The sequence below is a fragment of the Brachycentrus maculatus genome, unplaced genomic scaffold (genome assembly GCF_059751285.1).
Source record: "Brachycentrus maculatus isolate JH-2025_06_01 unplaced genomic scaffold, ASM5975128v1 h1tg000378l, whole genome shotgun sequence".
Taxonomy (NCBI): Eukaryota; Metazoa; Arthropoda; class Insecta; order Trichoptera; family Brachycentridae; genus Brachycentrus; species Brachycentrus maculatus.
Genome location: NW_028281127.1, coordinates 1,438,477 through 1,463,857, shown reverse-complemented (window position 1 = coordinate 1,463,857; position 25,381 = coordinate 1,438,477). Strand labels below are relative to the sequence as shown.

Sequence of the window (25,381 nt, the reverse complement as noted above, 5' to 3'; positions counted from 1 at the left end):
AGTAAACAATGAGCACCCCACTTAAACTTACACTTTGCGGAAATCAAAGAGCACCCTCAAGCGTTCTAAATGGGTGGTTACTTTTACCAACAATTAGGTAATTCGGAAATGAAAATGAATATTTGACTTTTAATGTAACCGCTAATTAATATATTCAATAACATTAAATAACGTTGCTTTGTGTTATATATTATAACCTTATTATAATATTGACAAATTTAAAAGCAAATAGCTTCTTCTTCAAAAGGAATAATTCTTGTGATTTATAAAATAAATCTCCAACTTTGTTAATAAGCACTTTTATTACAACCGGCTTCGATAAACACCTTTTTCGACTTCAAGGTTGGATATGTACATATTCATTCCTAAAGATGACAAAGTGTTTATTGAAATTGATTGGAAAAAAGTATATAAAAATGACGTTAAAAACAATGAAGTAGTTTCATTTTATAAAGTTTTAAAATGTGTCTCAATATAGCAGCAAAAAATATGCAAGAAAATAATCTAGTGCTGGTTTATTTATGCAAATTACCAGTTTTTACTGTAGTGAATTTATACATATTATCAGTTATTACGCTTGTTTATTCATGCATATCGTCAGTTCTTTTACTTAAAATTAAGCAAGTATTTTATTCTCATAATTTTAATTTTGACTTACTGCTGTTTCACCTACAAACGTTTATTTTTAACCCCATTTTAATACCATCCTATCTCTCATAGATATTCGCATAAAATATTATTCATATAAGCGACGGTCGAAGAATTCGAAATCCTACGAAATAATTCATATGCTTCATTATGCTGGTTCCAAAATAAAAATTCTGAAGGTTTAAATCCAGCTAAACGAATTCTGAGCATAATACGTTATTTCTATCCAAATCAGAATTTTGCATGTATTTGATTTGTACAAAAACTGAAAAGGGAATCTGGGTTTCAAATATGTAGATGTAGTTTTACCAAATTGTCAAAAAAAAAAGAATTTTTTTTTCAAATTTTTGCCCAACTTTATAAAATAGGAATTCAATAAAAATTCAAGATTACATCAGTAAGAGCTGATAATTTTATTTTTTTCCAAACCTCTGTTGGTTTTTTAAATACTAGTAATTCTTCACCATTTAATTTTTTTTTATTTATTATTTCTTTCATTAAATAGATCTATAAAATATGTTATCATTCTCCTAACTCTTATTCGTCTTGACGCGATGTTATCTTGATCATTAATTACATAAAGACAATCAATCCTGGCCTTCAGGTATAAGTCCAGGGTAATATAAAATTAATATTAGACTGAAAAATTACTAATATTTAATTAGACCCCTCACCCTCTACGAATCAAACCCGGAAACCCAAACCATAACCATTACTCTATGGAGCTGGACAATAAAAATAAAATATAAAATTTTTTAATTTGACTAGGATCTAGAGACGCATAAAGAACTAACCGATCTAGTATTGGAATATCAAATAAGAAAACGAATAATATTTTGAATAAACTATGTAAAGAAATGAAACTAAATAAAAATATTTTTACTTACAAATCCCATACAACTAAGAGTTGACGTATTCAGTAGTTGACTGTCTTATTTTGCCTACTCATTCTTCATATAAAAATGATATAACAATAAAATAACAATATCTTTGGTATCGTAAAAGGAATCCTTCACTGTACAACGAGATCAATACAAGTTAAAAGTTTTTTTTGGCCAGAATTCATTTCAAAAGATTTGTAAAAAAATTACGACCGTAGAGAATCCGTTATTTTAACGATTGAGTATAAATTTCACAGATTTTAAGTTACTTACCGTATTTTTATAAAGGCATATGACACTAATATTACAAATCAATAACTACTACTATAACAAATTATATTGATTTCTCGGTGGTTTGGAAACACTAAAAGTACAGTTTAATGGGCAATAAAGCATTTCGTTATATCTGGTTGTGATTCCTACAGTAAAACATAAAAACGAAGTGCTGAGTATCTTGTATTTTGTTGATCCCTGAACTTGTTTAATGGCTAAAATTAAGGCTGTAACAAATATGAAATATTGGGTACGCATAAACGTGCGCCTGTATTTCAGGGTAAGCAACGCGATAAGCAATAAAATATTACTGCCATTTTAACAACGTTTTGTTGGTGAAATGAGAGTTACGTCAATAAATCGTCCTTTCACAAATTCATCGCCTAAAATTAAATATTCAAATGTGAAACAGCAAGAGACACTTATTTCATTTCATAACATAATTTAATTCATCATTTTTGGCAGCAGTGCATTAAAAGTGTTTTTTTATTAAACTTAGCTTGAGAAATTCACTTTTCGTGGTTCGTTCTATTCTTTTTCCAAAAAAAAGATAATCTCATTTTTCTGTCTGATTGTTCCCGAGGATTTTGAACTTCTGAATTTCCCAGATAAACGTTCGCTGCAGCCATATAAGGGACTATTAAAAAAGTAATCGCAGTAAACATAAATAAACATCCCTCGCGAAATGTCACCGCTGCTGTGACAAAATTATTGCAGAATTATTCCCAGGATAACAGTTTCGTGGGAAAAGCTCAAGAAAAAGCTCGAACGTGGAGCTTACAGAATTAATACATGTGACATAGCAACAGGTTTAGAAATATGAAGAAATTTTATTTGTCTCGGTACAATTCGCTGAAATTTGTTTTACTTTGTGAAGTATATCCACACCATGTTTCAGTAATACAATTTTCTCCGAACTTTTATCACCATGGGTCTTAAAGACATATTAAAAAAACTGACTAACTAAAAAAAAATCTTTGTGATTTTTGACATCTTAAACTTGAAGAAGAATATGGAAGTTTGGGTATTTACAGGCCGAATTACCTGTCATAAACTAGTTTAATGATCATTGTATACACGTAGAACATTCACCATTCTACCCATGATTGACAACCGTACTACTGATTTTTTTGGAACTCCTTCCTTTATCATTACTCTCATGACATATCGCTCACTCCTTTCAAGAACGTCATAAATCAAAAAACTTGATTTTTCAGGAGAACGTTTTTAAAGTTTAAAAATATAATACAATGGTAAAAAAATAAATATCAAGCCACTTTTTGAACTTTTTACTGTGCAACAGATCTTTTAAGGTTTATAAAACCTGAAAGTTTTTTCTCCATTTGAAATATATTAAAGATATTTTAAAAAATAATTAAACAATACCTTTTTTTTGAAATGCAAAAAAAACTCTTTCTGCCCTGTAGTAGGTAAATATTAAGTAAAAAATATGCCGCTTTTGCTGGGATAAAGTACATTTTCTGGGCATCCCGAAAATATGCACAACTGAAAATTGACGATTTTTGATTTATGACGTTCTTGAAAGGAGTGAGCGATATGAGTTCACAAGAGCTATCTTCGTTCGATTAAGAAAGCTTTTATTTATGAAAAACCCTTTATTTTGGATATACGCAATAACTCCTAAATGGAGAAAAAAGTGATTTGTGAACAAGAATTTGAACATATTTAAAATCTTGGGAACATAACTTTTAAATTTTATAAAATAAAACAACTTTGTTTTAACCACTTTTTATTGGTACACTTTATCCAACCGGTTTCGACAAGAACCTTGTCATCATCAGGGTTTATGTACTTAATTCTAAAACATTTAAATACTCATAGTTAATTACCCTTCCCTTACCAAAAACTTCCACGCACTCCGTACACCATATGAAAATACAATTTAAAAAATACAATTTAAAAAATATGATTTAAAAAAATGATTTAAAAAATTCCTAAATGTTATTTTTATTGTGCATTGTTTTACAAGGTTCTTGTCGAAACCGGTTGGATAAAGTGTACCAATAAAAATTGGCTAAAACAAAGTTGTTTTATTTTATGAATTTTATAAAATTTGCCACAAAGTATCTGCGAAAAACATTCAAGACATAATTTTTATTTTCATACAATATGAAGATTCTATGGTATTATTGATTTATAAACATAGGTGAAAAATCTTTAGTCATAGTAATATAATCGAAACTAGATTTCAGACTGGACTTCAAGGGACTGTGATATTTTTTCTTTTAAAAAGAGGCCGTTCTTATAATTAGGTTTTTTTAACTGAAAAGTCAAATGACGGGCTTTTTAGACAGTTTTCTTTTAACGAAGTTTCTCTTATGTCCAGTTTTGATTTTGAACTCATTTTTTTTTCGAGATTCAATCTCTCACTTTTGATTTTAGTTTTACCTTTATCGATCACCTTCTACCTATCTGGTTGACTAAATTATATACTCTGTTCACAAAAATTTTATGTCAATCGTCAACAAAGGGTTATTTATCATTCACGACCTCGTAAATTGAGGTACGGTTGCGTATAATATGTGTTCCTGTGTGTTTTAACGTCCTATGTACATATATTGCCTACTTTTACACGGGTAAGGTCCACATTATGTCTGGTATCATATTGCATGATGAGTTAGGCTGCTCTGTAATTACTACCAGTTATGTTGAAATCCGAGAGTTAACAAGTTAATTGAGAAAAACCGAATCGAGATATATCTTTAATTTAAATTAGATATTTTAAACTATATAATTAAAATATTTTTTAATTAAGTATGATTACAATAAAATATGGCCACAGTTTATCAAAAAAGTATCTATATAAAAATTATATCTGTATTTTAAACCGTGATAATTTTAAGCTTATTTCCCTAACCGTCAAAATATTTTGTATATTGTTTAGTAGATAGAGTTTTAGTATTACTCAGTCTTGATTAAGAAGTGGGTAGCTTCGAAACCGGTAGACATTATAATTAAGTTATAATAAAATATTTATAGTGATTTTAAAACAAAGCTACATTTTATTTATAAAATGGAAAATCACAAAGTTAGTGCTTCAAATATAAATTATAGATAGTATCATTTTCATTTTTATTATTTAAGCTTATAATTTGACCAGATTTATTTAGATGAATCATCTATGATGAGATGTCAAAAAATAATGTGAAAATTAATCCTGTAATTGGAGATAATCCATATTTTGTTAACAAGTATTTGGACGCACTCAAAATATTGTAAATAACTTTAAAAGCTTATGTAACGTTTACTGTTTGATAAGTGGGTAGATAGTCATTCAAATACATAATATTTTATCTGTTCGATGTTATACCAATTGGATTTCTCTAGCGTTCCTGAATATCATCAATATTCAATCTTTTTTTAACAATGGCCTTTATTGTTTAATCCTCTGTTGTTCATCATCTCCTATACACGATCAAGTACACAACTGGTCCATTGAATCTGCTGAACTCAAAATCGACTGCAATGTGAAATAATTCCACAAAGCCCCTTTAACATAATGTTTACCTGAAACTGCCAGGCAAATTGCATTACTGGATTCCCCATAGGAAAAGCTGCTACAAATGTTGCTATTCAACTTTTCCCTTACGGGAAAATACTCTGTGATGTTAACGGAAGCTTCCAGCTTTTGTATTAGTTCGTATACAATGTTTCCTGCGTACGTCATCGTTATAACTTTTATACAATATGCTCTTCTTTTTCTTCTGATTATTTTTACCCATTGTTGGAGATGTTTTCTTGAAAGCATTTGGCTACTGATTTTTAACATAAAGTAACCTCTTCCTATCAATCTATGGTCAGTTTATAACATCAGTTATTTGCATCATATTCCGTGTCTTGCCTATCGCTGTTAATTTTCAATATAATGAAAGAATAAAGTCATATTTTGTGCATCGAATCTTATTCTGAAATCGTATACTTTTTCAAAGTTTTTACAAACGAAAAAAATACAAATATCTATGTGGTAAATTTTGTACGCATTTATTGAGATTTGGCAAATGAAAACAGTAAAAATAGGAAATAATAAGGTAAAAGGAGTATATTACCTGTTTATGTACATAATAAGAGGTGCTTAATTTATGTAATCATAAATTATCAAAATGAAAAATCTAACAATTAGGTATAAATACTCAATCAAAAGAGTTTTTGTCCGTATTATATTTACCACAAATTAAAAAAATTAAAAAAACCTTAATACATGAGAAGCTTTAAATAGTATTTATTTACAGTAACAAAATGTGTTTTTGTCCGTTTAATATTATTATTAAATTATTTTCAAGCTACATGAGTGTGTTACGTGAAATATTACTGAGAGAAACGTACAATAATGTAATTATTATATTATCGGCTCGTTGTTTGCACCGTTTGCTCGCGTTTGTGTTTATTTTAGACACTTAATTAAACGTCAAATACAACCCTCCAAATCATCCCCTTCACCTTCACTTACACACGTGCTATACATTTTTTTTTATATTACAGTATATGAGTGCCTAAAGTACCTACTGATCTGATCATCTTACTTTCATTTCATAAATGTCATCTCCCTTTATCCCATCCTTATCTCATATCTCTTCTTAAATACAGACTTTTTTTTATATATAAATGTGAAAAACTGTAATTGGTATACATATTTTTTTGTATTCTGATTTATCATGTATTGTAACTGTTGTTTTTCCTTCCAATAAAATTAAGTTAAATAAAATTTAAAATGAACCTCTTTAATCCAGTGCTCCATTGTATGTACAAAGGGGTAAGAAGAATTTTTAAGTAATTTGTAATATTTTTGTTAGTTTTCAAATATTTTGTCATTTAAGGAAATGAAATTAAACTGACTACTATAAACATTAATCAATTTCAATTAAAATGGCACTTATGTCTTTTCTGACTAGATATAGTAAATAATTGATCTTAGATATGCAGCATTTACTTATCTTTATAAAATAAAGCATTTTTTTATAATTAAGTAAATGATGCCTAATTAAGAATTTGATTAGTGTGGTTGTCAATAATGGGTAGAATTGGTGAATGTTACACGTGTGTAAAGTGATCACTTAAACCAGCCTATGACGGTCGTCAGCCCCGTAAATGCCCAGACTTCCATATTCTTCTTCATCTTTGATGAGATTTCAAAAAATAATAGATCAATAGTTTAACAAGAATTTGTGTAGGTAGTTTAGAAACACGTTCTTAAGTCTATTTTAAACTTATTGGCTAAGACAATCCCGCCATCAATATCCTAGAATTGTATTTTAGATATTTGTTTTGTTATCTCTTGTCAGTCGTCTGTATTCACTCGCTTGAAGGCATGTTATAAAGCCATCGAACTATGTGAATACACTTCCCCTACCTTCCTGGTACTCGTATCCTGTGTATTGCTATTCATGTACTCCGTTTACATGTAAATAATTTACTATTGTACTATATTATATGTCTGCTCCTTAAAGCTTGATTTAGCTTGACACTAAGATAATTACATAATCAAGGAAGCAAATTTCACTGTTTCGAACATAACTTAATTATATTAAAACGTAACATAATTGTAATTGACAACAAACGTAAATTAAGACGTGATTATAAAATATCAGGATGATTTTTTTTTACTTTATAAAATAAAACAACTTTGTTTTAACCACTTTTTATTGGTACACTTTTTCCAACCGGTTTCAACAAGAGCTTTTTGATATCGTAAGGGAAGGGTAATTATCTATAACCTAACTATGACTATTTTAATGTTTTAGAATTAGTACATAAACCCTGATGATGACAAGGTTCTTGTTGAAACCGGTTGAAAAAAGTGTACCAACAAAAAGTGGTTTACACAAAGTTTTATTTTTAAAAGTTTATAAAATTTGCCACAAAGTGTATATGCAAAAAATTCAAGAAATGATTTTTTAAATTTACAATTTAGAATTACAATTTAGTGTTGCAATATCAAATTTAAGGTTAGTTGTTTACTTCATCATCACATCAGCCCGTTGAGGTCCACTGCTGGACAAAGGCCTCCCCCTTCCGCCTCCACTCCTCCCGATCCTGCGCCGTCCCCATCCACTGTCTTCCAGCAAACTTCCTGATGTCGTCCACCGATCTCATCGGTGGACGTCCTTGAGGCCTCTGGTTCCTCGGTCTCCACACCAGAACACGTTTCGTCCATCTGTCGTCGGTCATTCTGGCTATGTGACCGGCCCATTTCCACTTCAGCCAAGCAATTCGCTCTACCACGTCACAGACCTGTGTCTGGCGTCGGATCCAATCGTTCCTTTTTTTGTCTCTTAATGTTATTCCAAGCATAATTCGCTCCATGCTCCTCAGTGCAACTTGCAACTTATGGGAGGATTGCTTGGTCAGAGTCATTGTTTCCGCGCCATAGGTTAGGACGGGTAGAATGCATTGGTTAAACACTCTTGTCTTGAGTGAGTTGGGAATGGGGCTTCGGAATGTGGAATTAAGCTTTCCAAAAGCTACCCAAGAGAGATTTATTCTTCTATCCACCTCGCTGGTCTGGTTGTCTCTACCGATGGTGATTTTGTGACCAAGATAAACATAGCTTTCGACTTTTTCTATAGGTAGATTCCCATTGATGTTGACGTTTGTCATCAATTTAGTCTTTGCTATATTCATCTTGAGTCCAATTTTGGCAGATTCTACCTTTAGGTCTTCAATCATCCCAGTCATCTCATCAAGGCTCTCGGATATAAGGACAATATCATCTGCGAATCTTAGGTGGTGAAGCCGCTCCCCATCGATATTCAGGCCTTTTTGGTTCCAATCTAGACGCTTAAAAACATTTTCTAGAGTGAGTGTAAAGAGTTTTGGAGATATTGTGTCCCCTTGTCTTACGCCTCTCTGAATAGCAAACTTGTCCGTATTGTCGTGTAATTGGATTACTGACGTAGCGTTGCCATATATGTTTTTCAGGAGGGTCGCATATCTCTCATCTATTCTACTGTCTTTCAAAGCGTCCAAAATGGCCCACATCTCTACAGAATCGAAAGCCTTCTCATAGTCAACAAAAGTCACCACAAGTGGTCTTTTGTATTCGTTATACCTTTCTATCACCAGTTTAAGGGTCTGCAGATGGTCACTTGTGCTATATCCCGAGCGAAACCCAGCTTGTTCTCGTGGTTGGTAGAGGTCCAGCTTTGCTGTGATTCTGTTGACTATGATTTTTGTAAAAAGCTTGTAAAGATGTGAGAGGAGACTGATAGGCCTATAGTTCTCTAACTTTCTGGCATCGCCTTTCTTATGAAGAAGAATGATTATTGCATTACACCAATCTAATGGTATAGATCCCTCCTCTAGGCATTTGTTGAATAGGAGAGCCAAGATTTCCCTAAAATGTGGGCTGGTTGATTTGAGCATTTCGGGAATTATGTTATCTTCTCCTGGACTCTTCCTGTTTTTCATTTGCTTAAGTGCTTTATCTATTTCATCCACAATTATGTTAGGCAGATCCTCCGATCCGACATTGCAGATTGGACCTCTTCTCCTATAACTGTAGATGGTAGACTCAGCTGGTCTCGGGATTTTCGATTGGTAAAGAACCTTGTAAAATTTAAGAGCAATATTTAATAGTTCTTCTCTGTTTGTTACAACCTCTCCATTCTCATCCAACAACTTGAAAATTTCATTTTTCCCGCTCGACAGTTTAGACATAAGTACTTTTCTACTACTGTTTTCTAGAATAGTTTTTTCAATAACTTGTAGATTGTAATGCCTTAAGTCTTTACGTGTCATTTTGCGAATTTCTTTGTTTATTTCTCTAAGTTGGTTTACTGTTGAATTTCCCGCGAGGTTTCGGCGTTTGGCCATCATGTTGACAGTGTTTTGACTGAGTTTTTTCTCTGTGGTATGGGAATTTATTAGGATTTCTTTTAGTCCTTCTGTTAGTGCAGTCTTGATTTCATCGTTTAAGGTCTCTATGTTCATATTTTACTTATTAAAATAAAATCTTTGATGAATCAAATCAATTTTGAGTTTATTCAAGTAAATATGGCTAGTTCTGGGGTACAACGATCATTAATGGGTGAAAACACAAACTCGCTAAAATGAAACTTGAAGAGATTTTCCGAAGCAAGTGAAACATATCTTTGTTTGCATTTTACTTTAAATTAAATAATAAATAAAATTTGTAAAAGTTTACAACTGAAAGTAAATGGTAAAGAAATCAAGCATATAATTTAAAAGTATTTAAAATTATCTTGTATTTTGGGTAAATATTAATGTATTAATTTATCGAGTTAATTTCAAAACAGTTTTTTTTAAATTATAAACAAATTACAGTGGAATCATATTTATTGAAAAACCATAAACAAAAACGTCGATTTTATTTACTTTGTTTATTTTTATTTTTATTTTAATTTACTTTGTTTATTTTTATTTTTATTTTAATTTACTTTGTTTATAAAAAACTCCCTCTCTAAACACAAGTATCTACTTTATTAGAGAGGTTGAAACGTTTTATTTGAAATGTTTTGTATATTTACCAACTTTTCAAATATGAAAATGTATTATTTAAATATGTTTTTCGTAAAAAAAATCAATAAAAAAATAACAACAAAATATTTCTATTGAAAGATCCCGGCCTGCATTTATTTGTACTCCTCGACATAAGATTAAACATGCAGTTTTAGAATTTTATATCCAGCATCAAAAGTATTGCGAGAAACGCTGAACACATAAATTGAGAGGAATCTAAAGGTTGGTGTATCCCAAAGACGTACGTTGGAAATTGAATTTCTGGTTTTAGATTCCCCAGGCAATATTACACTTCGGATTGAATTCCCTTTACTTCTAAGCGTGTACTAATTGATAAACTTCAACTTCAGGAGTGTAAATTAAATGAAAATACAAGTACGATTTGGAAGAAAAATATATTTTAAACTAACTAACTAACTAACTAACCATCACGCCGCTTCCCCGCAGGGGTAGGCAGAGAGAATAGGTGCCACACCAATCTGTCCTTGCAAACATTCTTCGCCTCTTCCACGTTCATGCATCTCCTCATACATACCCGCCGATTGTTACGACTCCTAACCTGACCACTTTTAAGTATTTGGCATACCAGATCGTGTCATGTTTTTCTCGGTCTTCCTCAGCTTCTTTTACCAATAACATTCGCCTCATAAATTTGTTTTTAGTGAAACATGGAGTTGGCAAAAGAAGGATGAAAGTAGACTGAATGCAGTCGAAATACGATCTCTCAGAAGAATGTGCGACAAAACGATTTATGATAGATGTGCGAATAGTGAAATAAGGAAGGAATGCAAAGCTGAGATAAGCATTATCGATAAAATTAAGAAAGGTGTGTTGAGATCGTTTGGACATGTAGAACGAATGAGTGAGGAAAGAACGGTAAAATATATTTTTCCTGTATAAAAATAAGCCTAATTGAATCATCATAATTTGTACAAATTCTGATTATATGTTTAAAACCTTCCTCTTCTTCTAACTGTTATCCGCACCCAATGGTGCCCAGGGCACTACATCGTAATGACGCAGTGTTATCTTGATCATTACTTACAGTAAGGTAAGAGGCACTTTAGGGTTATATTTAATAAATATTAAGGTGTAAAATCATTAATTTTTACTATCACCCCCCCCCCCCTGAACCCAAAACCTCCAGCACGGTACCTAAATGCGCTAACAATTACACTACGGAGGGGGATAAAACTTTATGTGAAAGTAAGACAGCTATCGAAAATATTGTCATTTTGCATATTTTTACTAACAACATTTTGAGTGTGTCCAAATACTTGTTCACAAAATCTGGATTATCTCCAATTACAGGAGCTATTTTCATATTATTTTTTGACATCTCATCAAAGATGAAGAAGAATATGGAAGTCTGGGCATTTACGGGGCTGACGACCGTCATAGGCTGGTTTAATTGATCACTTTATACACGTGTAACATTCACCAATTCTACCCATTATTGACAACCACACTACTCAAATTCTTGGAAGTTCTATATATATTAACCAATTTAGAAACCTTGTTCTTGAATCACTAGAACTTCACTAGAGACATCTATTGGTGGATATTCATCTTCATCTTTGGTGAGATGTCAAAAAATAACATATTTTTATTACAACAATTTTATCAAAAAAAGAAGAAATGATAAAAAACGCTATCATATTGGAAATTAATATTTTTTACAATTTTATCCAAATAACCAGGATTCCATCTTCATCGTTATCTTCATCTATGTCGAGATGTCAATATTTAATTATGTGATGTACTTGCCATTACCATTCTATGTAAAGGGAATATCAACATAAATAATCGATTCGTTTCCAAAACGTACAAATTTAACACGTTCGTTGAGCATCTAATTTACGTTAAAAAATAACGCTGCCTGAATAAATAAATTCTAATTCCACCGTAAATATCCCTTCCCGATCTCCTGGCGCCTACACTTAAATTTTACTCTACGTAAAATATAGAAATAAAGAAACAAACAATACGTGATCTGAGTTCACAAGGTGAATTCAGCCTCGCGATTGGTCGGCAGCCTTCAACCAAATATTTTATATTTTCTTTAATGATTTTCCTGAAGCACCTCCTGAAGTTTCAGGTCCCTGAAAAGTCTTCAACTTTAATCCGACTCCGCCATATCGCAGACGCTCAAGAGGTTTCATTATATTACTGTCATTTGAAAAAAACATTTCGTACTTGAACAAAATGTCCTAAACGTAGAACAATACTTGGCACAATTACCTTCCTCGAGTCTCGTTTGCCTTACGCAGCTTTAGACGAGTTTATGCTTTAAACTTTTCAAACAAAAAAGAAAACACTTTTATCAAACACATACCTCTGTGGCTAACTCACATAACATACATATACCTATGTTGATAATAACTTAACTTAACGAAAACTTTCAATTGAAAATTTAGTTTTTTCAATTGTTTTCTTCTCTCTTTTTTTAGAGCAGAAACTACCGACTTATTAATAAAAACGTCACTTTACGTGGATATTTTAAACTCAATAAAAAAAATAATGGGCATTTACAGAAAATGTGATAGTTATAAATATAAACAGAGGAAGACCCAGAAAAAGTTGACGTGGTCAAGTATTTCAAATACTCGAATGTGATCAAGTCTGGAGTCGGAATAATTGGTGGGTATGTATGAATGTGGAAAGCGGCGAAGATTGTTTTCAAAGACATATTAGTGTGACGTTATTTTCTCTCTACCTACCACTGCGGAGACGCAAGGGGTTGGTTTGTAAGGTATTTATAAATATATACAATTACTCGTTTAAAAAGTGAAACCATTAAATAATTATTGTCAAATAAAAAAATATCTACCAATATTTTCTTGTGAAAATTATAATTCTTCTACTTCAAACGAAAAAATGATTCCACAATAAAAACTAAGGGTGATTCTTTTAATTGTTCTCTTGCCTTAGGTTAATGATTTTTTAAATATTTTTAAACTCTGAATGGGTTGTTTATTTTAAATTCTACTAATTAGATTATATAGTTTAAGTTTTTACTGACATTTCTTGGTGGAGCTGCATTTTAAAGAATATAATAACAACTGTGTAGTTATTTCCACGTGAATTTTATTTGACCAGCAACCGGGTTTCATCACCATCACATCACATCGACATCACCAATCTGATGATGTCGGTTACGACGAAATCCGGTTGCTGGTCAAATGAAATTCATGTGTAAAAAACTACATGGTTGTTATTTTATCATTATTCTGTTGATGAACAACAGTTTTTGCTTAAAAATATGTAATATTGAGACACATTTTATCAAATATAAGATATTTGTAATATAATCTCATATTTTTATCAATTGATCCGGCATTCATAATATGGTTAATATACATCCATTTTTAATTGAAATTTTACTCGTTAAATACCACTTTTACTCATAAATACCTTTCAAGTGGAATTAACCAAATACAACTTAAATTCAAAATATTTTTTAACCTTTTTATTTTTACAACCACCGAACGCTTTTGCATTGCATCGACGCAGTGTTATATCGATCGTAATTTACATGAAAGCTGGGCGATTAGCTCTGCGCTTCAGAGGGTTTGCGGATGAAAATTAAATATTAAATATTTACTTAATATCCCAGTCCAGGGTATATTAAATAAATGGTGGAGTGAATCATCACTTATATTTATTTATACCCCCCCCCCCTAAGTATTGCATCCGCTACTTCCAGCATAGTAGCCAAACGCTCTAACCACTACATTGTGGAAGATGACTAACCACTGCCATAATAAGTATCTACATATAAGTATCTTGTAAATTTAAAAACTGATTTTATTTTTTAACCTTTTTTTTACAAAAATGTTAGTAAAATTAGTACATAACCACTCACTGAGACGTTTATCTCTACCGGTTTCAAGACGTACCCGTCTCTTCATCAGGACGAAGAGACGGTTACGTCTCGAAACCGGTAGACATGAAAATGTCGGTAAGTAGTTATATACTAACATCACTAACATTTTCGTAAAAAAATATAAAAGAAAAAAATACTAACCACAAAGCAAATGCTTTAAATGTTAATAGTATTGAGAATACCAGTAACATTTTTTTATGTGATGGCAAGTGATATCTTATATTTCAAGTATTATTTTTATTGTATTTATATCTTCATTATATCGTTGCCGATCACTTTTTAAAATTCATTAGAAAAAAACTTATTTTGTCTGTAATATGGCTAAATATTACTATATTAATATTTAGGTATCTAACAAATTTATGGTGTAAATGTGTTTGGTAATAGAAGCATAAAAAGACCGAGATAATCTTGGCAAAATCGAATTTTTCAAATACTTCAAAGTTGTCAGGTCAGGTGTCGGAATAATCAATCGGTGCGCATATATGAGGAGATACGAGAATGTGAAGAGGTGTGAAGATTTTTTGCAAAGACAAAGTGGCGTGGCGCTCTATTCTCTCTGCCTACCCCTGAGGCAAAGCGGCGTGATTGTTAGCTAGTTCATGTAATCTAAAATACCTAGCCTTATCGATGTCATTAAATTTAATAAGTCTAATAATAGCTGCAACTCGAAGTTCGTTTGACCCGAGTCTTGCTTTCTCAGCATTTAACTTCAGAGACGTGAATTATGTAATATTTGGAATAGAAAGCAGGGTTGAAGTATGTGGGATAAGTTTCTCGACACTCCAAATACAAGAACTATAGTTTACGCTTGACATTTCAACAAACAATTATCAAGTTGAATCCACTTCAATTGTTATCTCCTTTCAAACGTAAATTTGTATACTCTCGGGAATTCAAAAATATATCAGCGCTCTTCTCGGTGAAAATTTAAATCACATATCCGTATTAAAAGACTATAAATATATCGCTCACTCCTTTCAAGAACGTCATAAATAAAAATAAAATCGTCAATTTTCCGTTGTGTATCTTTTCGAAATGCCCAGAAAATTTACTATATCCCAGCAAAAGCGGCATATTTTTAACTTAATATTTACCAGCTACAAGGCAGAAAGTGTTGTTTTTGCATTTTGAAGAAAAGGTATGGTTTGATTATTTTTTTCAAATATACTAAATATTTTTCAAATGGAGAAAAAAACCTTCAAGTTTTACCTAAAAAGATCTGTTGCACAGTAAAAAGTTCAGTAAGTGGCTTGATATTTATTTTTAATACATTGTATTATATTGATAAACTTTAAATACGTTCTCCTGAAAAATCAAGTTTTTTTTATTTATGACGTTCTTGAAAGGAGTGAGCGGTATGTGTCAGTTTTATCTTCTTCCTGGCTACATCCCAGCTTATTGTCCTTGTAGACTGCTGGGGTCAGCTCTCCTCGTACTCAGGTTATAGGTCCTTCTGTCTTGGACAACGTCACCTATACCATGCCTTCGAATCGTGTTATCTTTCTGCTTCACCCATTAATTCCTTGGTCTTCCTCTAGATAACCTTCGAGGAAGATCCATTTCTATTGCCTGGTTAACTACATGTTTGGGTTCTCTGCATCCTCTATGCCCATACCATATCAATTGTCCTTATGTCTCAGTTTAAATAATAATATTTATTTTATTATTCTATGAATTACTATTATTAAGTTGTATTATTCTTCGACTCCAGAGTGTAGTAGTAAGCGTATTTTTCTACGATACTGGAGGTCCTATGCTAGATCCCCGGGGGTATAAAATGAAAATGTGTTTTTTCACTTTATTTTTATTTTATATTACCCTGGAACATACAGAGTATATACATGAACCTGGAACGCAAAACTAATTAATATTGATTTGCTAACGATCTGGAACAGCAAAAAATATTTTCTATTCAGTAAAAACAATAGTGACATATTTTTTTGGTATGTAACAGGATATCATGAAAAAAATAGAAATAGTAAAAATTAAATGTTATATTATGTTATGTTATGTTATGTTATATTAAACCGTTAGATCGATGCATTGTTGACGGTGGACACTATCTTAACTTCTTCATACAGCCAGATCAATCTACAGCCTTAAATCTGGTGGTGTCAAAAATCTTAGTAATCGGAGAACATGTATATTTTTGGTATGGGTGCTTTTATTCAAAAGTATATTTTCTAATTCTAACCCTTATCCACTCCCAATGGTGCACTGCATCGTATTGACGCAGTTTTATCTTGATCGTTACTTACATGATGGCAAGGTGATCACTTCTGCGCTTCAGGGACCAGTTCAGGGTAATATTAAATAAATTTAAGAGCGTAAAATCAATGATATTTATTTTCACTCCACCCTGGGAATTGAACCAGAGACCTCCAGAACGGTAGCTAACCACACCACGGAGGCAGATTTAATAGTACGGATTTTATAGCACAGTGATTATATACACTAAACCCCCCTTTAAACGTTGAGATAGCTACCGCGTTATCGAAGGGAACGTTATGGGGGGGTAAATGTTTTTAGATTTTTTTATTTTAAAAATGACTCCTTTCGGTTATTTCCTCTGGTTATGATGTACAATAATAATACAATTAAAACATAAACCCTCCCTAAAACGTTCCTTTCCATAACGCAGAACTTATCTCAACGTTATAGAGGGGTTTACTGTAATTTGGTTTCACGTTTTAAAGTTTTATATTCACTTGTTGCAAGTTGACTACCAACCTTTACGATTAAATTGATCAATTGAGCGTCACACAAACAGCCATTGAGTCACACTTCTCAAACACCCGTCGGGCCATATAAGTCAAGTCCCGAGCTTTGGAGTAGCTATTATCGTAAGTGATTCGTCCCATTTAAACTACTCTATAAGTTGTTTTCATCTATCAGGCTTTCATTATGCAAATTGAATTATCTAACTTTAGTTTCCTTCGACTGTATTTTAAACTAATAATATAATAATAAAACCCTTATCTGCACCCCAATGGTGCATAGGGCACTGCTTTATATAAACGCAGAGTTATCTTGATCGTTTACACATGAAGGAAAGGTCATCAGCCCTCCGCTTCAGGTACCAGTCCAGAGTAACATTAAATAAATATTACAGTAAAAAAAATATATTTATGAACCAATTTTGAAACATTATTCTTGAATCACCAGAATTTCACTAGAAACGTCTTCTAGTGAGATGAAAATTTGAAAATTGTAATTCGAGATAATCCAGATTTTGAGAACAAGTATTTGGACACACTCAAAATGTTTTTAAAAAACTTTTTTTTTTAAACAGTTTTCTAGTACCAACTCTAATGTATGAAAGTGAAGCATGGAGTTTCCAAAAGGAAAATGAAAGTAGACTGAATGCATTCAAAATGCGATCTTTCATATAACGTGTGGAAAAACGATGTATGATAGATGTTCGAATGGTGAAATAAGAAAAAATGTAAGACTGAGAAAAGTTTTATCAATAAAATTAAAAAAGGTTTGTTGAGATGGTTTGGGCTTGTGAATGAAATGAGTGAAGAGAGAATAGTCAGGAAAATAAGTGATGAATGTTATTGGTTGTAGAAGCAGAGGAAGATCGAGGAAAATTTGGCATGATCAAATATTATACTTGAAAATGGTGAAGTCAGGAGTTGAAAAATGAGGATATGCATGAACGTGCAAGAGGCGAAGAATGTTTGAAAGACAGATTTCTGTGGCGTTATATTTTTTCTGCCTACTCCTGCAGAGAAGAAGCGTGATGGTTATTTAGTTAGATTGTATAAACAACAAAAGAAACATTTAAAAAAAAACAAATATTTTATTAAATACATGTACATACATGTGTATATTTTATAATATATTTTTATAAATTTCATATCTGCTCTAAGTTATTTATGCGTATTTCTTGAAAAATTACAAAAATATGGTATCTGCTTTTCCATAAATATTTATAGTCACCCAATTATTCTGAAAAGGAAATCCGGGAAAAGATTTTCCGTCAGTTAACTTACATCATGTATACGTCGAGCAGACGAGTTGGAATAATTTTATAAAAGCTTTGAAATTCAATAAAAATATCCTTAATCCGAACAATTAAATTTTCCTTTCGAACAAATACGTAAATTGATCATTTAACCAGTACAGATTTCGACATTTTTCTTTTCTTATGTTCATTAGGACTAAGTTATTTCAATCAGTTTATTCAAATAGAAAAAAACTTCCAGATTCAGCAGGGGATGTATCTAAAAAGTTTCTGAGAGTTTCAGGGGTAAATTTATCTTCATAAATAACTGTGAGGGAAGGCAAACGGAACAGGTTGGTGGGGTGTGACGGACAATGGAGCTTTCCACCCAGAGAGTAGAACAAAATCCCTACATGGGGGGTTAGATTATCTTAAATGACTTAGCAATAATGCCAACCATTAATTATTGATGCAAATCCACCGCGGAAATTATTGAAAAATTATTGGAATACTTATGAGACACTTTTTGTTAAAAGAATTATCATTATTGTCGCTTATTTAATTTTAAAAATTACTTTGCCTTCAAATGATATAATTATTATTTATTAAATCGGAAACTGGATTATTCAACCTACGGATGAGATGTAATTTTTTTTGATGTTCAATAATTGGCAGAATGGTGAACGTTACACAAGTATATAAAGTGATTGCTTGAGCCAGCCAAATGCCAGCCCTGAGATCCTCAGACTTTCAATTAGATATTTCATATCAAGTTGAGACTCTTTAAAGAAACTGCTTTCATTATATGATAAGCTACTATTTTTAAAATGAATTAAAATTTATAAAATTGTAATATTTACTCCGATAGCTATAGAATTCCAACTTGTTACCACCACTACACAAAAAAAACAGCAATTTTAAATGTTATCATAATTTCGTAAAGTTTCCATTTAAAATTTAGTTGTGCAAACGGAAATCAAATCCCACCGAAGTTTAAACGCAATATTATGTTAGTGTGGTTAAATAAGTTGAAACCTCAACATTGCAGGAGCACTGTTTGCTTTTTTGAAATTTGTTAAATGAAAGTTATCCGATATTTCCCCGATGTTTATTGCAAAAACAACAACGCTTTTACCTGTATTGCATTACATAAACAACGTTGATGTTTATCTACCCATTGGAAACTACAAAAGCGAGAGCTAGAGTTTTGAAAATTGCAATAATTACCCTTAATGCAGTAAAATTTAGAGGACTAAATTCGAAATGTTCAGATAAAGTATGACACTGTTTATCGAATATGTATGCAATTTTCATGACATGGGGCTATTCATTCATAATATGGAATAGTCAGCCGGATAAAATAAACAAGAATAGTTTTGTTGACATCTCAACATGGCTTAGTGGATCACTTTACATACGTGTAACATTCACCAAATCTACCTTTGATTAACAACCACACTACTTAAATTTTGGAAACATCTATATATATTGATCAAACTTGTTACACAGTATGTGCGAGTTCACAACTATAATTCCTAATTGGAGATAATCTTGATTTATGAATAAGTATTTCGACACACTCAAAATGTTGTAAACAAGAATTACATTCAATGAGAAATTAAAAAAATACATATTTAAATTTAAAAATGTGAAAAACCTTCATTTAAACTCTAGTCTGGAACATACTGTTGTATGGAATCGAAATGTGGACTATCGGGCAGGCAGAACGGGGGCGGCTGGAGGCATTTGAGTATGTTTGGAATTCATTGGTCGAAACATGTAGGAAACAACGAAGTACCAAGCGAGGCTGGAGAATCTAGATGCTTACTAAATAAAGAAACACAACAGCGAGACCATAATGTATGATACTCAGGCCTGCTTCTTACGATTGCGGAAGGCATATGCAAAGGTACAAACAACAGAGGACTACCCGCTTAACCCACATGGACCAAATTATCTCCGACATGTGTTGTAGCGGAGACACCGAGTTGAAAAGACGTGCAAGGTATAGAGATGTGACCACGAAAGAAACAAACCAATAATCACAAAAAATGTAACCCACGAAGAAAGAAGGAATTACTATTAAGTGTTTTTTTAAGTATAAAACTCAAGGAAATGGATATAAAATTTTAAAAACCTGCCAATGTAAAAGGGATATTTAAGCCATAAATACTTCATGAAAATATCGTAAAATCCATGTTACTGATTTTCGATATGTTCCTTACTTACGTCAGTCCGACGAGTACGTCATAAAATTAATAGAACGAACATAATCTCAGTTTGAATTATATGTATTTACCAACTTTATTTTAAGTTGAATATATAATTTTGTTAATGTGTGAGTCCGACTTTCCCAACCACGGCGCTTAAAAGAAGAGTTTTTATTTTTCATTTCATAAGCCTCTGATCTGAGATTTCTAAACCAGTAACGTTATTTTCAACTCCAATTTAAAAAAAAGTATAGTATTTTATATATTTGGCTTCTTTTGAAAAATAAAAATAAAAACGTTTTTAAAATGTACGCAAACAAATTTATTTATTTATTTTTCATTAGACACAAAATAACAATATACTTTATTGTACTATATATATTTTTGGTTACTTAATTGCAATGAACAATGATTTTTAAGAGTTTAAATCAAATAATACAAGGATTCAAATCACAGTAGAAACTGAGTATGCAATAATTTATTTTAATAAATCTATTGAGATTATTATTGTAATTGTTTTGGAAAATATTAAAGGTTTTTTATTTAAGATATTATTCATATTGTATTGAAAACCAAAATGCCGCCTATGCAATGCCTGCATTGCTCCTGTTCTCTTATACGGCTGTGAAACATGGCACCTTACAAGGGCCCAGAGCAGCCGTGTACTAAGCTTTGAGAATAGGTGTTTGCGGAGAATCTCAGGCGTGCGGTGGTTTGACTTTGTGAGGAAAGAAGAAATAAGGCGTAGGACGCAGTAAATCTTGGTCACAACTGTCGTCAAGAAAAGGCGATTCAGTTGGCTTGGCCATGTATTCCGCATGCCTCCTGAGAGCCTTAATCAAGCTTGCCTCTTTTACAAGGCATCAGGTTCGCGCCGCCCAGGACGACCACTGCTGACAATTCGTCGGCAGTTCTCGTCAGAACTTCGGGACGCGGATCTGACTTGGGAGGATGCAAGGGAGCTGGCAGCCGACAGAAAAGCCTGGAGACAGTTTGTGGACTCCATATGCTCCACCTAGGGAGCGGATATGGTTATTATATTTTATATATTGATGGATTTCACACTCTTTTCACGGTAATAAACTTCTAGACCCTTTTTCAATTTAATTTTTACTTGGTAAATACCATCATTTCGTAAAATCTATTATGACACGTGTTTAGATGCATTGCGCATCATTTTCAAACACCGTGTGCTAAAATTTAGAATTAAACTTTACATACCGTGATTGAAAATTATGCAAAATGCATCAAAACTCGGATCACAATAGAAGAAATTTTAATAAATAGTGGTATTTACCACGTAAAACTTTAATTTAAAATGCCACATAGTAACTGCCGAATCAATTAATGAAACAGTAATTGGTATTTTAGTTATTGTCGAATGTATCCAAACACTTATCAACCAAATTTTCAAAAAAATAGTGCTGTTTTTTAAAGGTGAAATACTTCCTTTACCACAATAACTAAATTTATTTAATAGGTAATAAATGAAACAATATTTTTTATCTAAATTACATCCGGAAACGTCATTTATTGGGAGTGGTAAAGGCCGGAAAAGCCTGTAACCTCCCGAAGGCTTTCATTAATTATGAAGAAAAAAACTGTCTGTGAAGCCCGCATATCGATTAGCCTGATTAATAACGGTACGATAAAAAGTGCGAAAAAATAGCTCCATTTAGCTCGGGGCTTGTTTTATCTCTCAAATCATTTGAACATGTTTTTTAACGGTATAAAATTATTCGGTTCCATACTTGCAGATATTTAAATGTTATTTATAACAATTACACACCAAATTTTTCTATTTTTTTTCTCTTACTCTTCTTCAAAAAATTATCTCCGAAACTCAGGTGCATCTTATATTTAAAGATATATTAAAACTACAGACAGTTAGTCGAATTCCATTTTGAATTGTTGGGTAATATATCCAAAATTAAACACGGTTAATAGATTGAATTCTACTTTATTTAGATATATGATATGTGACGCGTTTCGTCTTATTAAGACATTATCAAACACTGATAGTGATAGTGTTTGAAAATGTCTTAATGAGACGAAACGCGTCACATATTTTCATACATACATTTGTAAATAATAGCAGAATTTAATCCAATAAGCGTATTTAATTTTGGATATATTACCCAATATCATAAAAAAATGTCCAGTGTTTGATTTTATATTACCGCCAGTCTTAAAATGGCCATGTATTTGACGGCGCGGGAAACTTATCTCTATCTGGCAACATTGTAGTAATGGAAATCGTACAATAAACAATGTAGTCTAACACACAACGCCACACGTGCATTTGTTGAAAAAAAACCCTTCAATTGTGTGAAGCTTTGGTTTCTGAGGCGAACAGAAGCGAATTGTTTTTAGTTTGGCCTTGCAATATTATAATAAAAATGATATTTAAACAAAAATGCTTATAAATAAGGGTACGTTTTGAAGTCCATAAAATACAATTTCATTCATTTTAAATGACCTACATCTGCATTTTCAATGTTTGATTTGTAAATAACTCTGTCTTCATTTGAATGTATTATATATGTTTTCGTTTAACGGTTTTTTCCGTATTTATTCTCATAACTAAATAACACAAATGGAGAATGTAAACGTTAGTCATGATTACCATAAAATATAGAATATAATCTTTGGAAAATATTATTAATCACGACATTTGAAATTATATCTTGCCACTGAAATTAATAAATTAGCATAAATAACCAATTACGCTGTCAAAATATGAAATATATATTCAATGAAGCTAGATAAAATATAAATATGAAGAGATTTAATCCTGAGTTTCGTGAAGCGTTGCATAAATTACATTAAATACGAACAGATATATCTTAATAAATAAACTCCTATAAGTAAGAAAAAAAATTTAAAAAATAAACATGATGCTTTGTTTTTAAAAATGATGTAAAACAATTTCTTTTATCAATATTTTTTTTTTCAATTTTCACAATTTTCTTCAGTTTTAATTACCTTTCCATAGAATTTCAGCTCTACAACATATGACTCTATCTATAATAATAAATGAATGAAAGAATAAATAAACTCCTTTAAGTAAGTAAAAATTTTCAAAAAATAAACATGATGCTTTGTTTGTAAAAATGATATAAAATAATTTCAGCTCTACAACATATGATTCTATCTGTAATAATAAATGAATGAATGAATAAATAAACTCGTATAAGTAATTAAGAATTTTTACAAAATAAACATGATGTTTTGTTTGTAAGAATGATATACAATAATTTCTTTAATTAATATTTTTTATTGACATTTCTTTAAGAAATTTCACCATCGTGATTTTCCCCTGAGTAAATAAATGTATTTTGTACATCAAAATACAATTAAATTACGAAAATGAAATTCAACACTTTATTTTAAATTACTGTAAGAATTGAATACTAAAAAATGTGTTCTCTAATAAAAATCACAATTTTCTTCAGTTTTAATTATCTTTCCATAGAATTTTAGCCCTACAACATACGACTCTATCCATTTAAAAACCTACTCCCCTCCACCTCAACTTTTTACTACACCGCACTCTCAAATATCTTCTGTAATAATTATCAATACTTCTCTAAAACAACTAACACAAGCACAACTTCTTATTCAGTAAAAACATACGTAAACGGTATTATTGGTATGAAGCATAGGCCATCTCCCAATCAACTAGTACGAATGGTAACTATTTCAATTAGTGTGTACATAGATTTTGCTTATTCAAATTCAACATAATATATCAGTAATTACAATTACAAACCTAAAGCTTGATTACCGTATAAAAGGAACAACGTAAATGTATAATACCCTTTCAGACTAAACAACCTTGAAATTATCCATCACCACGCCAGATAACCTCGTAAACCTTCATTACCCATATTGACTTGATTACTTTGTAAATACCCATCGCTCTTAGTATCGAGAAAACCTTATAAAAGTCTTGCCCATACAAACCAGTTATCCTTCTTAATACTCATCACCCGTACTAATCTTACTACCCATGCCAACTTTGAAACACCCATCACCGACACTGACCAGATAACCTTATAAATACCAATTTCAAATGACTTTATTTACTAGGTAAATAGATTATACCAATAATAATACAATAAAAATAAAAATAAAATATTCATTTTTAGAAAACGTACAAAAGCTGAGGACTTTCTAAGGAAAGCTAAGACCTTGTAAATAATCATCCGTACTGACCACATGACCCTGTATTAATCACCGCCGATATTGACCATCCATCATTTGTACTGTCCAAATGATCAACCATGGTAGTAGTGATGACTATGTAAATTATCACCCATGATGACTACACGACCTTGTAAATATTACCGCCGATATTGACCAGGAAACGCTGCAATCCATCATTTGTACTGTCCAGCTGACTTTGTAAATTATCACCCATGACGACCACATGACCTTGTAAATATCACTAATATAGACCAGGTCACCCTGTTAACCCATCACTGTATTCATGACCTTGTAAATGCCACCACCCTCACTGACCAGGTATTTTGTCCCAGGCGGGTCCGGCGAGGTGGTGGTCTCCCTGGAGATGCCGCGCTACGCCGCCCGGGGCGCCTCCGTGGCGCTGCACTGCGCGCACAACGTGCAGCCGGACCTGCTCTACAAGGTGGAGTGGCGCAGGGCGGGCGGCAAGCTGGTGCAGTACGTGAGGGGGAGGAAGCCGCCCTTCCGGACCTTCCCCACGCAAGGGGCACAGGTCAACGTAAGGAACCAATATTTTTGTACTCTTTATGGAACAAATACTATTTACCCTTTCTGACATTTCAACATTTCGACATGTCCGCCTCCGTAGATACCTATATATATAGTAAATGATATATAAAGTAAATGACTGAATTTACCACAAAAGCATTGAATTTTTATTTTGTGATTTGGATATTATCTGCTTTGAAACGAGTTCTTAAAAATTTTAATATTTAATGGTTTCATCCCTTCTATAGATTTTTTCGATTTTATTTTTCATTAATTTACTCAATGATTATTTAAATTT

At 31.9% G+C, this 25,381-nt stretch overlaps 1 protein-coding gene across 1 annotated transcript in view; it reads left to right on the top strand.

Moving 5' to 3' along the window:
• Window positions 1-25,381, top strand: part of LOC148303259 (uncharacterized) — a 133,416-nt gene that overhangs the window by 57,583 nt on the left and 50,452 nt on the right. Inside the window, exon 3 of the mRNA XM_088270351.1 lies at window positions 24,888-25,093. Within this exon, the coding sequence (XP_088126477.1) occupies window positions 24,888-25,093 (206 nt within the window). The remainder of the gene's footprint in view (window positions 1-24,887; window positions 25,094-25,381) is intronic.